Here is a 16,467-nt window from a genome sequence, read left to right as displayed (position 1 = left end):
TAATGGACAGAGCAGGTTTTGATGTGCATTTTGTTATACTCAGTTGATAATTTTGATTTCAATGTCTATTTTATTTCAGTGTCTATTCTGGTGTCATAAAAGTCTAGTATGTGTGTTGATGCGAGCATGTTTTCCTTGGATGTCATTTGTTGACAAAATAGTTATGAAAAAGGTGCTAATAAAGCATTGATATTCTTTTGGTAGCCAGAAGTGCAACTTGCTGAAGGCTTTGACGTCTTTATGCCGAAATCACAACTGGACTCTATATTAGCAAATTACACTCGTTCAGGAAGTCTGCTGTTTCGAAAGCTGGTGTGTGCATTTTTTGATGACAAGACCTTGGCCAACTCTTTACCCAATGGCAAGAGGAAAAGAGGTCTCAATGACAACCGAAAAGGACTAGACCAAAATATTGTGGGTGCAATAAAAGGTATTGTTCTCTTTCTTTTTAAAAAATGTGCTTTTATAATATAATCTAGTGGTTATGCTGTATCACGTTTTGGGCGTTGCTAAAAACATTGGTGATCTTTACAAATTTCTCAAGCTCATCTGCAAGCCTGCCTTGGCTATGTGTTCCTGATATCTGATCTGAATCAACAACCTTTTGCATGGTCAAACTGTTCTGGGACTACATCATTTCAGATTGTAGGTTGAGGAATAAAGATTTGCACACGTATCACTACTGACATTTAAGACTTGTTCCCATGTTAACACTGAACACATCTCCAAACTGGTAGTACAAGGCATGTGCAAGGGCTTGTGTGAAAGGCTGTACACTTGCTGATTTGTACATCTCAACTACTGTGTACATGAGTACATGGACTGCACATTCATTGAATGTTACATGTGAAAAATGTTACAAATGTACAGCTCAGTTGTTGGTATACACAAGTATAAAGATTCTACACTTATTTAATGTAATATGTGACGACCCATGCCAGGATGCTTTTTTTTGAAATGGGGGAATCATTCAGACATGGTCTTTCCAACCTACAGTTTAAAATAGTTCAGTGTATATTTTACTGCACAACAAGATGCTTGTTTTCACTGGGCCTCGGTCTTAACTGAACCTTTTTTAAAAAAAAAATAATTTTTATTAGTTTTCAATACAATATACATATAATACCATATCAAAAGTTTATCACAAATTATCTCTTATGGACTTCCTCCAGCTTATCTGCCAATCATCCGTAATTAATTTTTAGTTACGCATTTCCTAAATTTAATACTGCCTTTTTATATACCTTCCCAATCTTATTTTCTTTTTTACAATACTCCTCAAACTTTCACAGAGCTTGAAATCCCACGAGCGTTGTTTGCTCATCACATATATTTTTCAGATACTCTACAAATTTTCCCCAGTCCTCGATGAACTTATGGTCTCGTTGATATCTAATCTTCCCAGTTAGTTTATCCAATTCTGCATAGTCCATCATTTTCATTCTCCATTCTTCCAGGGTCGGTCATTCCTCCTGTTTCCATCTTTGGGCCATTAATATTCTCGCCGCTGTAACTGCATATTGGAAAAGTTTACAATCTTTTCTATTTATTTCATTTCCTACTATTCCTAACAGAAAAGCTTCCGGTTTCTTTACAAAAGTATATTTCAACATCTTTTTCAGTTCATTATATATCCTCTCCCAGAAACCCTTCACCTTCTTACATTCCCACCACATATGGTAAAATGTCCCTTCTTTTTCTTTACATTTCCAACACTTATTACAAGTTTTATACATTTTCGCTAATTTGACCGGTGTAATATACCATCTATATATCATTTTCATAACGTTTTCCTTTAACGCAGTACATGCTGTAAATTTCATATTTTCCTTCCATACTTTTGCCCAATCATCTAGTTGTATATTATATCCAAAGTCTCTAGCCCAATGTATCATAACCGACTTGACTTCCTCATCCTTCGTATGCCATTCCAACAACATTTTGTACATTTTTGATAAAATTTTACAATCATTATTTATTATTTCTATTTGAAATTTTGAATCTTTTTCAACATATCCATTCTCTCTAAAATCCTTTTTAAACATTTCATTTACTTGAAAATAATGCAACCAATCATATACATACTTTTTTACTTGTTCATAAGGTTTCATTTTCCATTTTCCTCCTTCTTTTGCTATCAACTCACCATATGTAATCCAATTCCCTCTCATATTGATTTTCTTTACTAACGGACATAACCAGTGTGGGACTCTTGGTTCTAATAGGTTTTTATACCTATCCCATATTTCAATTAAAGATCTCTGGAAGATGTAGTTTTCAAAACCTTTATGGTTTTTCTTCTTCTCACACCATAAATAAGCGTGCCATCCAAATCTGTTATCGAACCCTTCCAAATCTAACAATTCTGTGTTTTCTAATTTTATCCACTCTTTCAACCAAGAAAGACATGATGCTTCATAATATAGTTTGAAACTTGAAATTAACTGAACCTTTTTGATGTGGTGCTTACAGATCAGCATTGAAGAAAGCTCATTATGCAACTGCGTATGATGATCTTTTGTGAGAAATGAAATTATTAAATATAATAATTATCATAAAGATAGGGATGGTAAGATGCTATTGCGGGTCAAGAGGGTCAATGAAATAAAATATTGGTTTTAAATGTAGATATTGGGAAGCACGCCATGTATTTTAAAGAGTTGTATTCTCTGGCCCCCATTTCTTTGAAATTTCCAACTACAAATTAATTATTTCACCTACAACATTCTTAGTGCATTGGGATGCAGAGGTGATGTTGCTGCAAGATTTTATGTTAACAGCTTAAAATGTTTCTTTTGATTGAGTGGTGCATACATTTTGATAAATAAAAAAACAAACAAGATACCCTAGCCAAACATGTTGCTGGCTATGATAGCTCTGTGTGGAATGGAAAGGTAGAGGGAGGTTTGCTGGTTCACATTCTGGAGCCAAATAGCTCTTTCACCTGTATGTCTTCCTCTGTCTGGGGCCATTCCTACAAACAGCTATGGAGTCAGGCACCCATCCCTTGCCATGCAAGTGGGACAAGCAAGCCCAGTTTGGTTTGTATAGCAGGGGTTGTGGCTGCTGCTCTCCTTGTTCAGAGAGGTGGATAAAAAAATTAGGAACTAGGATGTGTCTGATTGAACACAATCTCCCGGCAACTACACTTGTGTGTGAGTCCAAATCTAACTGGAGTCCCACTCCACATCATATTTAGCCTAGTTATTAATCTGACATTAGCTGTTGCTTTTGACTTGTAAGACAGAACTTGAAATGAGCACTGAAAATGGGGAGGCAGCTTGCGTATATGCTGCCAGTCAGGCCAACTCCTTCATTTGTTTGTATTGTGTTTTATCCTGCACACTTAAGCATAGCCATTTTAATCTGCTGGTATCAATATGGGTCCGTTTAGCTTCAGGGGCTTTGTCAGCACCAGCCTGCTACTTCAGAAATCTGAGGTCTATGGCTCACCAGTTGTTCCTGGACTACAACTTCTATTGTTCCCAGATCATTGGTCTTACTGGTTGAAACTGATCAAAGGTGGAGTTCAGCAGCGTCTGTAGTGCCATAAGTTCCCCATCAATGCCCTAACCTAAGGCAGTTCTCAAATACTGATCATTTTCAGTTACAACCAGCAGCTGATAGTATCTAGAGTGGTAGTGCTAGGCACTGTTTATAATAAGAGGGCTCTCTTTATATTGTCTTTATGGTATCACCCAAGGGATGCTGCATTGAGGACTTGGATATGCTGGACGGGGGTTCCTCTCCCAGAAGCAAACACAAGGGATGGCACCCTGTGGAACTTAACTCTGCCTGGCTCCATTTGCACGTTCTGCCGGATACTGTGGGCCCATTTATCCCTTGTGGTGGCTCAGCCAGTGTAAGATCGCACTAAGAATGAAAAGATCTTCTTTGCATCATTGCCACTGGGTTCCTCTGTAGCCCTTTCAGATGTTCTGTAATCAATACTTTTGGCTCTGCTCAATAAATCAGTTAAGAGTGTAAAGAAAAATGTTTACTCTGCTGAGGTAGTTTTATATCAATGATGGTTGTTCTCTCGCACTTTAGAAATGTGCACTGTTAAGCAAAGAAAAATTCAGAGTATTTTTTCCTCCTTTACATCTGGTATTTTTAATAGTAGAGTGATGGCCATCAAAGGATGAGAATGTTTACAGAAATGAAGCCTTAAAGATGGGCTTGTAGCAGAGTGTGTGGTTTGGGTACTTTCCCAAGCTGGCTTTGCTATACATTTCCCCCCACAGCCCCTGTATTTCTCTGCCTGGACTGTGGCCTCTGTTGCCTCAGCTTTACCTGGCTCTCGTGTCTTTTGCTTATTCAGTCCTGGAAAGCTTTAGCCCAGCTTTCCCCAACTTGCCTGCCCCCCAAATAGATTTTGAGCTAAAACTGCAGTGGGGAACCTCCAGCCCACAGGCCTCTTTAGACCCACCAGGCCTCCCCATTTGTTTGTGGGTTTTTTGTGGGTTTTTTGGCCCATTTGGCCCATGAGACGGTTTGGGCCAAGCCACACCCACTTGACCTATAATGGGATGGATAAACATGTGGCTGATCCAACAGGGGCTTTGCAGGTAGCACTAATCAGCTGATTGGTGGCACCTGTGAAGTGTTGTGCACAGTGTCTTCAGGACAGAGGTCCCTCATCAACAGGACTTGGTAGCCTGGTATTTGTGAAGCCCACAGTGCAAAAGCTCCGTGCCCCTGGCTTCACAAGGTCTGACTGTCAGCCGATTGTTGGGCCCCTAGTCACACTTCAGTTGTGGATGTGTGGTGGCACTTTTGAATGGGAGCGAATATCAGCTTTCATCCCTGGTGCCCCCCCCCTTTAAGTTGCCCAAAATGCAATGTTGCCTATCAATGAAAGCTATAGATTTCCTAACTGAAGTATAGGTACAGATCTGTGAAATCAATGGATTTCATAGCTCTACAGGGCAGAGTGTTACATTTTGGGAATATTAAATGAAGATTGGCCATCACAGATCAGAGCTGATCTTTGCTCCTGTTCAAAAGCAGCACTGCTGCCTGTCACTGAAAAGCACCCAGGGGTCTGGTGGAGAGGGCAGGGAAGGAGCCTTCTAAGACCCTGCGGTCCTTGGCTGCTGCCCAGCCTGGCTGACCACTGGGGTGAGTCCTGGCTGTTTTAGCTCATCGTTGGGGCCATGTCAGAGGCCTGTGTGGCTCCATTTTTTGCTCTATTTCTTGTATATACTCTATTTCTTTAATCAGGAAGTACAGTGGAGGAATTGAGGTTGGCAGCATGAAACATGCAAGTAGGGCAGCGAAAGGAGCTGATTGGTCATTTGCCTGGTGATATCACAGCTGACATTCATCCTCCATTCAAAGCTGCTGCTGTTGTATAATGGAGCACCTGAGGCAGTCTCTCAGGTTAAAGGTCACCAGTTCCCTAACAACACTGAAATATTTCCTGTTTTCTTTACTTCCTCATACTCCCAACTCCTGACCATTCTGGTTAAACAGCCCGAGAGCAATAAGGCATATAAATAGTGAACTCAGACAGTCATTTAAAATGTTATTATAAAGATACCTGATTATATATTTGGAATCTTTCACAGAAAACTAAGACAGATGATCTATACCTCCTTTTTCCCTTTTGTAATTTTTTTAAAAAACTTTTAAAAAAATGATGTGTCAAGATTTTGTTTCATGAGGAAGCAGTGTTGTCAAATATATGCTCATAAAAAGCACTGATGTGTAGATGAAATGTAGCTTGAAATGTGCACGAAAGGTTTATCCTTGTTAATTCTGTTTTATAAAATCAAAGCCAAATGTTGGTCAGATTTGCATGTAATGCTGAACAGTGGTTTAATGGTACATGGGTTGAGCTGGAAGGAGCCCAAGCAAAAGCATCTGCCTCACATGCTGCCCTGTCCATTTCCCACCGCAGCCAGAAAAAGGGCTTCTGCTGGGTTTAGTTTCACTTTTATGGAATCCTGGCTTAGTATTGCATGTGAACCAGAGAGCCTAGCTTGGCATTACATTCAAGCCATGGGTTATAAAGCTAGCTTGTTTAAATAATATGTTTGTCATGAACCATGATCTCTGGTTCACAACAGAATTATCAAAAAATGAAATAATTTTTTTCAGAAGTCTTCTTCCTGACTGCATGGGGAGAGTAAGTGTGGGGAGAGGTGTGTAAGCCCAACGCTTTGGTTTGGCTTGTTCCACTTCATCTGAGTAACATTTTATGTGCATGTTGCCACTGTGTTTTCAGATTTCATAGTTTCGTGTGTCACTTTGTTCCGGAGATTCCAAGGCAATGTTTTGTGGTGTTCTCTTTAAATGTCTGGAGACTGATCTTTCTAGTGAATATTTCTGGAATGTCAATGCCATCTTCTGCTAATGTTTTTCAACATGGTAAACCTTCGCAGAGTGCTTAGCTTACCGGATCTTCCCTAATATATGCAAAATCTCTTGGATATTTGAGTGCTTTCAAACAGCTACAGTCCAAGCTTACATTGCAAGTTAGTTTGTTTGAAGGTCTCCCATGTTAGTATCTTCCTGCACTTGGAAAATCGTTTGGGAAGAATAAATTTACATGCTGACTTTGCTCAGTCATGGAGATTTTAAGTTACAAAAATGTAAACATCCAGTTCTCACATTTTATATAAAATGTAGAATGTTGTTGTGAGTTTGCTTTTCTTGTGTCTGGTTACTTAAACCTTGGCTTGCAGTTTTCCATCTTTTTCAACCTTTTGGTAAAGAGATTATTTGACCTTCTGTTTTTAGTGTTCACAGAAAAATACTGCACTGCAAACCATGTGGATAAACTACCTGGCCCAAGAGACTGGGTACAGATTCTTCAGGATCAAATCAAACTGGCAAGAAGACGGTTAAAAAGAGGCTCAGGTAAGGAAGGGTTAGAGGTAGAAAGCAGATTGAATGAAGATAGCAAGGTGGCAAGACAAACAGTATGACAGTGAGCAGCCTGAACCCAGCCTTTAAGAATTACTGAGGAAGGACACTGCTCCTAAGGGCTGATTCAGGCCATTTCTTAGTCTTGTCACTCAACTAGTCATTATGACTCAGAGTTGAATATCCGAGTCACCTCCGTTGAAATGTTTTGTGTCTTACGATGGCATGAAAGCTGTTTGTGGAGTTTGATCTGTGGCTGTTTTCACACATGCAAGCCAGCGCTTGATGTTACAGACCTCAGGTGATTCACTGAGACAACTGGTGTTACTCCTCACCTGTATCCTTTTTTTAACTGTTGCATTAGAGTGATTAGGTTCAGCATGGTTCTCTTTAAGCATGTTCTAGCTACTGTAAGGCAGGATAGGGGAGGCACGTGTTTCTCCTTCCTCAGCTTTATTTTTGTGTGTCAGCTTTATGGGCTTGACATCCTCCAACTTGTTCTGGTTGGTGAAGAGCTGGTGGCACAGCTTCCTCGTTTTCACTGCTTTTATATTTCCTTGAGCTATTCTATCACTTTCAATGGATCTGTGAGTTGATGTGGTTAGAATTTAAGCCCTATTCATTCATTACTTGTGTTTGGAACGGACATGGTTTCAAGCCAGAACATTGCTATGCTAGCTGCACCCTCCAACCATATGTTGCCATCTGAAAGGGAGCCCCAGATCATAAGTAGCTGCTTGAACACACCAGCAGCACGTAATGAGAACACCAAAGGGCAGTGATAGCTTGGCAAGATGACACCAGGGCAAGGAACAAGGCCCCACTCCAGCTGGAAGCCATGAGTGCCTTACATGCATGTAACATGAGGGCTATAGAATCCTCTGGGTCAGGGGTCTGCAACCCGCGGCTCTGGAGCCACATGTGGCTCTTTTACACCTTTGCTGCGGCTCCGGGGTGGATACTAAAAAGGGGAGGAGGCGCATTGTGCGCCCTGACACTCCCCATTGTGGCGGGCGCTGTACTGGCTGTGACGCATGGGGGCGGTGCGTGTGTTAGTCACGCACCGTCCCGACGTCACCTTCCCGCCCGCCACATTGTAAGGGGCATGTACGCTGGTCACTGTTTTGAAGGGGAGAAGGTAACTTGTTAATTTAACGTTTATTTCTATGAGGAGGAGTAATTCTGAGGGGTCAAACAAAGAAATAATAAAAAAGTGACAAAAAAGTTATTTTTATAATGGCGAGTTTTGCGGCTCCCAGTTTTTTTTCCTTCAGAAACGGGTCCAAGTGGCTCTTTTTGTCTTAAAGGTTGCAGACCCCTGCTCTGGGTGATCGAGACCTATTTCACCATTTGCTCTGTGCATGATCCCAGAAATCAACTTCTAACTGCAACATTTACTCAAATGATCTTGTGACTTTTTGAGGTGAAAATAATCTGCCATAAAATTTGACATTTAACATCAACTGTATAGCTTCTGTTTTGTGTTAAACATCACAAAGTTTTCATCACTGCTGCACCATTAAAAAAACAAAACCAGACCTCTACTTTAATATCCCAAGGGAGTGGGGCTCATGGTTCTTGCACATATATGCAGATCAGAATATTACCTAAGTCCATTGTACTCAGTGAGTTTAATTTGTATGCTGAACACCCCTTTGGTAAGAATCACAAAAAGTAATTTTATATAACACGGTATCCACTGAGAATACAGGTTTTTAGTTTTGTTTTAGTTTTGCTTTCATTCTTAAAAATACCCAAAGAGGCACACAATATTTAAAAAGTACCAATAACAGTTGGGCGGGGTATAAATAATAAATTCTTATTATTATATTAAGTACAATAATGCAGTAAAAATCACTGCCCAATATTACTTCTCCATGAAACAACCTAAAACCATAAAATAAAGCAACATTGATTTATGGTCCCTTTCCCAAGCTAAAGTGGACATTAATGTACACTGCTTTTTGAGCATATGAAATTGTCTGATACAAAGTCAGTTCATTAGCGTGTGTAGCCCAGTATTGTTCTCTGTGACTGAAAGTGGCTGTCCCAGGGCTCAGGTAGAGAGCTCTTTCTAACGTCTGCTCCCCAGGACCAATTTAACTCTAGGAACCAGGGATTGAACTTCTGTATGCAAGGCTCTGCCCTTGAGTGTAGTCCTTCAGTCAGTTTAGGGTTGGGAGCACTCATTTTGCTTGATGGGAAGTTCAGTGAAACTCTGGCACAATTGCTGTTGGCCTAAAAAGATGTGATTGCTTCCAATGTAAAAAATGTGAGGTGTGTTTAAATGCTGCTTAGGCGGAGACAGAATTTCATCCTTGTGGGTATAGAGCTAACATGCCTATTCATGAAACCTGCTTAGATCATGAAATTGTCTGCATAAGGCAGACAATACAGCAAAAATCTTTATATGTGTATGAAGCAATATGACTATCAACCATGAGACTTGCAAAGCTATTCATGTAGTATATGGAGTTGCCCCTGTGAGAGCTTTAGAGCAAACTATCACATTTGGCCTTATTTATACCTTCTTTTCAGAGAACTGGATATTCATCAGTCACCTTCTGAAGAGAACTAGTTATTGTCTTATGGAGCAGCTCTTCCTTTGAATTCCCTAAGTTCTTAAAATGCTTCTAATTTGTAGGGGTTTTGATGCGTTCGTGTAGTACAGTGGTGCCTCGCAAGACGAAAATAATCCGTTCCACGAGTCTCTTCGTCTAGCGGTTTTTTCGTCTTGCGAAGCAACCCTATTAGCGGCGTAGTGGATTAGCGCTATTAAATGCTTAGCGGCTTAGCGGCTAAAAGGCTATTAGCGGCTTAGAAAAAGGGGGGGGAGCGAAAAAAATTGCAAGACTCGCAAGACGTTTTCGTCTTGCGAAGCAAGCCCATAGGGAAATTTGTCTTGCGGAGCGCATTGAAAAAGGGAAAACCCGTTCGTCTAGCGGATTTTTCATCTTGCGAGGCATTCGTCTTGCGGGGCACCACTGTACACTTGCCTGTTTTCCATACCACTTTTCCCATTTAATTTTATTTCTACTGTTTTACTTAATTCTAATTGTATGTATTATGGAGAATAATATATTTTATGTATTATCTTTATTTAGTAGAGACAACCGACTGTGATGAGAAACTGGACCTTTCTCTACTACAAACAGGTAAAAAAGCTGTTGGTTAATAAAAACAAATTGGCCATTTGTTTGCTTATAGTCTCATTAGAATTGGGCTGTCTGGAATAACCTTGCACAATATAACATCTCTTACCTAAACTTACATTTTCCTTTGTCACTAGATATGCCTCATATTTTCTTACTCTCTGTCTCCACTGCCTGTTCTGTAGTGCTAGGAGTGGAGGTTATTCCATGTTGAAGGGCTCCTCCACGAGGCAGGGGACTGAACATAAAACACTACAATTCAGGAAGGCCAGACAACACCCTTCTCCCTGACATCATTGTGCCTGTACCCAAGGAGTCCTTCATTACAGAGAAGCATTTAAAATGTGACCTTATAACAGCCAGAAGTCTAGGGAAAGCTTTTGTACTCAGTAACTACTGAATATATAAATCTGTCCTCAGATCACAGAGATTATAAAGATCTCTTCAGTCTTGCTCCCCACACCCAATCAAGCAATCAAGGCAATTTATGTAAGAAGACATGATAATCAACTTCCTTAACGAAGTCTTTATATGTCAGCTTTTAATTGCTCTAGTAATTTTATTTAGTATTTTACTGGTGCCCATTTCATCTCATGCAATTTCTTAGTGCTGCTAATTTTTCTACTATCAAAAGTTCATAAGTGAGACACAAAGAGGCAGTCACATTAGTAGAAATCTTATTTCTTTGGTCTCCTTTCTGCAAAATGTGCATAAGGAGAAAAATCAGTTAATATTAGCCATAAAAACATAGAAGCTTACTTAAAATGTCTGCTAAAATTAAATCTAAACCACACACCTGAAGTTCAGTGGGGAGGGGGCCTGTTTGATCACCTCCAAGAGGGTGTTCCACAGAATGGGGGCCCCAACACCAAATGCATGGGTTCTGGTGTGCATCAGGCTGTGCATCAGAGCCATGGGGGACTACTAACAGCAACTCCCCTAGAGACCTCAGTGGTTCTTTAGGTATCCTAAACCCAAGTTGTTAAGGATCTTGTGAGTTAACAACTTGGCTTGTTAGCCTCTGAGTAGCCAGTGCAAGCTTTTAAGCACTGAAACTTTGTGCTGGTGGTTGTCTGTTCCTACCAACAGTGTAGCCATAGCATTTACACCGCTGGAGCATCTAGACCAGGGAAGCCCTACATGGAGCCCTACACTGCAATAACTGAGTCTGGAAGTTCATAATGGAATTACCATGGCCAGGCTTTGCCTGTCAAAGATGATGTCTGTAGCTGGTTAAGGGCCCTCTACCTGAGCCTTCAGGGAAAAAGATGGATCCAGAAGCACTCGCAAACTCTGAAAGCGCTCTTTCAGAAGGAGTGCAGCCCCATCCAGAACATGCAACTGACCAATCCACTTACCTGCCATTCCTCCATCTTCCCAGGGTTCAACATTGGGTTATTAGCCCTCCTCCAGTCCATCACTAGGACAGTGATTAGGATTATACATAGCCTCTTCTGACTCAGATGTTATGGCAATCATAGAATGGTAGAGTTGGAAGGGTCCCCAAGGGTCATCTAGTCCAACCTTCTGCAATGCAGGAATCTCAGCTAAAGCATCCATGACAGATGACCATCCAACTTCTGCTTTAAAACCCCTAAGGAAGGAGAGTCCACCACCTCTTGTGGGATTTGTTCCACTGCCAAACAGCTCTTACTGTCAGATAGTTTTTCTGAATGTTGAGTTGGAATCTCCTGCCTTGTAACCTGAAGCCCTTGGTTTGAGTCTTACCCTCCAGAGCAGGAGAAAACAAGCTTGTTCCCTCTTCCCTGTGACAACCTTTGAGATATTTGAAGATGGCTATCCTATCTCCTCTCAGTCTCCTCTTTTCCAGACTAAACTGACCCAGTTCTCTCAACCTATTTGTCCCTACTGAAATTTGTTTTGTACATTTGACCCCGTTCCCCAATCTCTTAGTCATCTTGAATCCCAGTTCTGGCTTCAGCAACATTGGCTACCACTCCCAGCGCACAGACGACACACTGCCCTCAAACGCCGAATGGCCACACTCAGTGGCTTCATTTCAGAGTTGAAGAGCATTGGGGACAATATTATGCCATGCAATCTCCCAATATTGTTATCCAGACATGACTCTCCAGGATGTGTGTGTGGTGGTGGTGGGGTTATCATTTGTGCTATATTCTGTAAGCCCCCCAGAGTGGCTAGGGAAACCGAGCCAGATGGGAGGGATATAAATAATAAAATTATTATTAAGTGACCCCAAATAAAAGTGAGCAATCAGGGGAGGGGAGATCATTGTAATTATATATATTTGTAGGGAGGGTGGAATGGGAGAGTTCTGTTTATGTGCTTTCTGTATTGTTTTGAAAAAACCCCTCAATAGAGCAGTGCTGTTCTTTCCACTTTGCAGATTAATTTCAGATGTTTGATAGACCCTCCCTTGCATTGTTATGCAAGTGCTTTGTTCTCCGTCCATGTGTGTAATATTTTTAGATGAATTCCTTGTTGCTCTTAATGCACACCTTTGCATGTGTTCTCTCCCTTATTCTCCAAATCTGTGTACTAGATTTCTCTCACAGTAATTAATACCTTTCCATAAGTGATTCCCAGGGGTTGTAATAAAGATACATACCAAGAAATAAATTATGGACATCCTGTTAGTGTTCTAATTCTATTGCAGACAACACCTTTTATTACTTTAATGTTGAAATCCATAGGTTACTTTTAATACTTGTGTGTCAGTTTTATACAGCCACCCTTTCAAATCCTAAGCCCAGCTCTTCTTTTTCAGGTAACCTCTTTGAAACCACACATTCTGCACCAGTGTTTCACTAGCAGATCCAGACGTCTTTACTTTTGAGCAGGACACCAGCGCTGTTTTCAGGCTACTTCAATATCTGTGTTCTCTATCATGGCCTCAATCTTAAGTTTGTTCATGCTTTTGTAACATAGGGTAACAAAGCCACAAAATTACTTGTTTCTTATTTTAATCAGAATAGACTTGTTCAGCAAGGATATAGTGCAATTAATCTGATAACCACTGAAATAGAACAAATTTTGTCTTTATGATTGCATTTCCCCACATAAGTATATGCATGCTGGCTGGCTGTTCGTTCCATCTTTGATTAAACATCGAAACCTTAACAAAGTTAAGGGCCTCCCTTAGAAAGGTGTTCTAAAGGACCCCATTTCATATTGGATTCTTCTGCAGAAATCAAAGGACCAAAAAACTTCAAAGTTAATAAATCATTAGTCATCTGTTCTGAAGACCCTTTCCCCCCCCCTCTCTCCTTAGCCTTTGATTTTCCTTCTTGGGTAAAGATGGTAAATTGCCAAGTATTCTTCTCTGAAAAAGTTGCAATATGGTATTTGACAACAAGAGTCCCAATAATTGATGCCAATATTGATGCTGGTGTTTTGTCCAGAACAAGTATTGGTGAACGTGGAATGAACTGTTCTTAATACTGAGATTACTCAGACATTTTATTTTTCAGACGATTTGGTGTAACAACCCCCCTCATCTCTCTCTCTCTCCCTGGCTTTTGAGTGCCAGCACCATCTTGTAGTTCCCAAAAAGTTATTTCAATAATTATCGCTGCCAATAGCCTCCCCAACACTCTTATACATGGCTTTTCTGTCATATTTGCATGAGATGTAGGGGAAATACCATTACATTTGGAGTGTGTTGATTTTCACAAATACTCATGCCTTTCCTCATGCCTCTTCAAGGATCTGTCCAGCAGTGGGGGAAATGAGTGATAAGGAAGTGCATATAGGAACATGTATCCTGGTTTCCTTTGTTCAACTCAAAGGAGCATAGTATCACACCTTCCTCCTGACCATGAGGAGTTCACACATTTCCCCAACTAAGGATAATTCTGTCATGAGTGGATTGGGTGTATATAATCTTATTGCACTTACACTATGGAAACTAGGTGTTCCATAGTTACCCATAGGCTTGATTTCCATAAATCTTCATCCCTTCAGTGAGAGGAAATGTTAGCTCATATTGGGTCTCCACATCCTCAGGCCTATTTGTGAAGTGAAAATGCTCACACAATTACTTATATGTAAAGAGCATACCCATTCACTTCCTCCTCATTTGGCAGGTGTGTGAATCTGCCAACAAAAATCGATTCCCAGTTTTCTCCCTGTGAATATTATAGGCCAAGGATGAAGGAAATTGGCCCAGAATCTGCAAATTACCACCCCCCTTAATTTCCACAAAAGATTTGTTATTTGAAATTTCAGATAGATGACCAAACATCCTCTGGGTCAAGCTCCACACACTCCATTGTAATCAGATGTATTAATATTTGTTATCCCCTGGATCATGGGTGTTGCTGGGAAAGAGAGGCCAGTGTACAAAATCTGAACCCTAAATTATATTAATATATATATATAATCCCACCTTATCACTTGCCAGTTAACTAATATTTATATTAAATTCCTTCCAAAACGTATATATTTATCACCATTGTGTACTGATCTCCTTATCTCATTCCTCAGAGTTAAAACTAATGGAAGTGTTCTGCCCCCGTCAAATATTTTTGGCTTATTTTATATTTCTGCTTTTGAAAGGAAACTTTGACATGGGTGTTCATAAATTTATACACTGGTCTTTAAGGTTATTAACCACAAAAGCCCACAAATAATATCTGAAGTTATGGTTGATGTATTCTTGTTACCTTTTGAAGAATCAGGCTTCTGTCCTAGTCTGTGTGTGAAAAGGTACTTGGTCATACTTCCAATGAAGGATTAATGAATGTTATATAATGAAAATTTCATAGTCATCTTAAGCACACCAGAAGACACTGCTGTAGATATTTATACAGAATCTTTTGTGTTTGTTCAACTCAGGCTGAATAACTACTTCTACTGCAGTTTAACACTTTTATGGAATTTTACACATAATGTGTAATCATTATTACACATATAATTATTGAAATGTGGCTGTGTTCTCTTGATGACAAGATAAACCTGACTTGCACTGCAGTCTTTAAAAAGTACATTTTCTCCTTAGAGATGGAAAGGATTTAGAGACTGTTCCCTCTTGAACAGAACTACTCAGTCTCCCCAGTAAATCTACAAAGAAGTCATACATATAGTAACAGTTAACCAACAATCAGCATTCTTTTAATAAATCTTAAAAATAATAGTATTCTTGTCTACTTACTGTGACTACTGTTCAGATTTTTTTTAGAAGTCTTTTTATAGGTTTTATTAGGAAATCATTCCATATTTAGGTAAAAAAAAGTATCTCAATCTTATGTATATAAGTTTTATTAATATGTACATATTTAGCTATTTTTTAAATTACTATGTTCTTAATAAAACCAACAAGGGACTAGTTGTGAATTGGTGCATAAGATTGTGTTGTGTTATCAATCTCTGGGAATCTGTCAAGTTCAGAAAAAAAAACACACAATAAATTACTCTAATTCAACAAGTGTCTCTGGTGTGTGTGTATCCACATGTGCTTTTCAGACATACCGTAGTTCAGAAAAGATTGCGGTACAAACTAATTTGTCCGAAAAGCCTGAACTACATTTGAGCAATACTCTAGCAGCCACCAAACCATGACAGTTCTGTTTCCTTCCAGTGGTAACCAGTGGAGAAAGTAGTGGCCCAGCCCATTTCGTATAACTGTAGGCAGCACACAAAAATATTCAGAAACTTTTTGAACGTTTGTTAATTTGTTCCGGAGGTCTGTTCTTAACCTGAAACTGTTCTTAACCTGAGGTACCACTTTAGCTAATGGGGCTTCCCGCTGCCGCCGCGCGATTTCTGTTCTCGTCCTGAAGCAAAGTTCTTAACCCGAGGCACTATTTCTGGGTTGGAGGAGACTGCAAGAGTATCTCCAGAAGCACAAGGACTTGAGGCTGCAAGTGGTCTTGGCTTCAAGTGGATGACCAGGGGTGTCAGTCAGCGATTCAAACTATGTGCCACTTCCCATCTCTGGTAGGAGAAAACTGTAGGGAGGCAAGCCAAGAAAGCCTTTTGTACCAAGAGTCCTTCAGAATGGATCAAGTGATACCCTTGACTTCTGTTTTAAAAAATCTGAGTCAGATTTGTTAGTCAGAGCAATTAGGAAAACAGCTCTTGCTTGCTACAGACTCTGGTTGCTTTGGTCCTCTTGTTCCTCAGCCTTCCATCAACTATACAGGAGCAGCGTTAACAAACGTTCAAAAAGTTTCTGAATATTTTTGTGTGCTGTATAGTAGCAGCATACACCATACAGTGGTACCTCGGGATACATAGGCTTCAGGTTACAGACTCCGCCAACCCAGAAATAGTGCCTCGGGTTAAGAACTTTGCTTCAGGACGAGAACAGAAGTCGCGCGGCGGCAGCGGGAAGCCCCATTAGCTAAAGTGGTACCTCAGGTTAAGAACAGTTTCAGGTTAAGAACAGACCTCCGGAACAAATTAAATACTTAACCAGAAGTACCACTGTACTATAAAAATTTGCACTACCTTTGGATAGTGG

General features: G+C 40.2%; 2 protein-coding genes across 4 annotated transcripts in view; one reads left to right on the top strand and one right to left on the bottom strand.

Moving 5' to 3' along the window:
* BEND7 (BEN domain containing 7) overlaps positions 1-15,429 on the top strand; it is a 52,962-nt gene extending 37,533 nt beyond the window's left edge. For all 3 annotated transcript variants that reach the window (XM_081927838.1, XM_081927837.1, XM_081927839.1), the window contains 4 exons: positions 205-430; positions 6,745-6,864; positions 9,975-10,025; positions 12,772-15,429. In XM_081927838.1, the coding sequence (XP_081783964.1) occupies positions 205-430; positions 6,745-6,864; positions 9,975-10,025; positions 12,772-12,815 (441 nt within the window). In that variant the 3' untranslated portion in view covers positions 12,816-15,429. The remainder of the gene's footprint in view (positions 1-204; positions 431-6,744; positions 6,865-9,974; positions 10,026-12,771) is intronic.
* Positions 1-16,467, bottom strand: part of PRPF18 (pre-mRNA processing factor 18) — a 128,376-nt gene that overhangs the window by 72,277 nt on the left and 39,632 nt on the right. The gene's annotated exons all lie outside the window — the stretch shown is intronic.

This window comes from Podarcis melisellensis (assembly GCF_964234715.1).
Source record: "Podarcis melisellensis genome assembly, chromosome: 10".
NCBI classification, from domain to species: Eukaryota; Metazoa; Chordata; class Lepidosauria; order Squamata; family Lacertidae; genus Podarcis; species Podarcis melisellensis.
The sequence above is the reverse complement of the archived record's forward strand: the minus strand, read 5'-3'. Positions and strand labels throughout refer to the sequence as shown.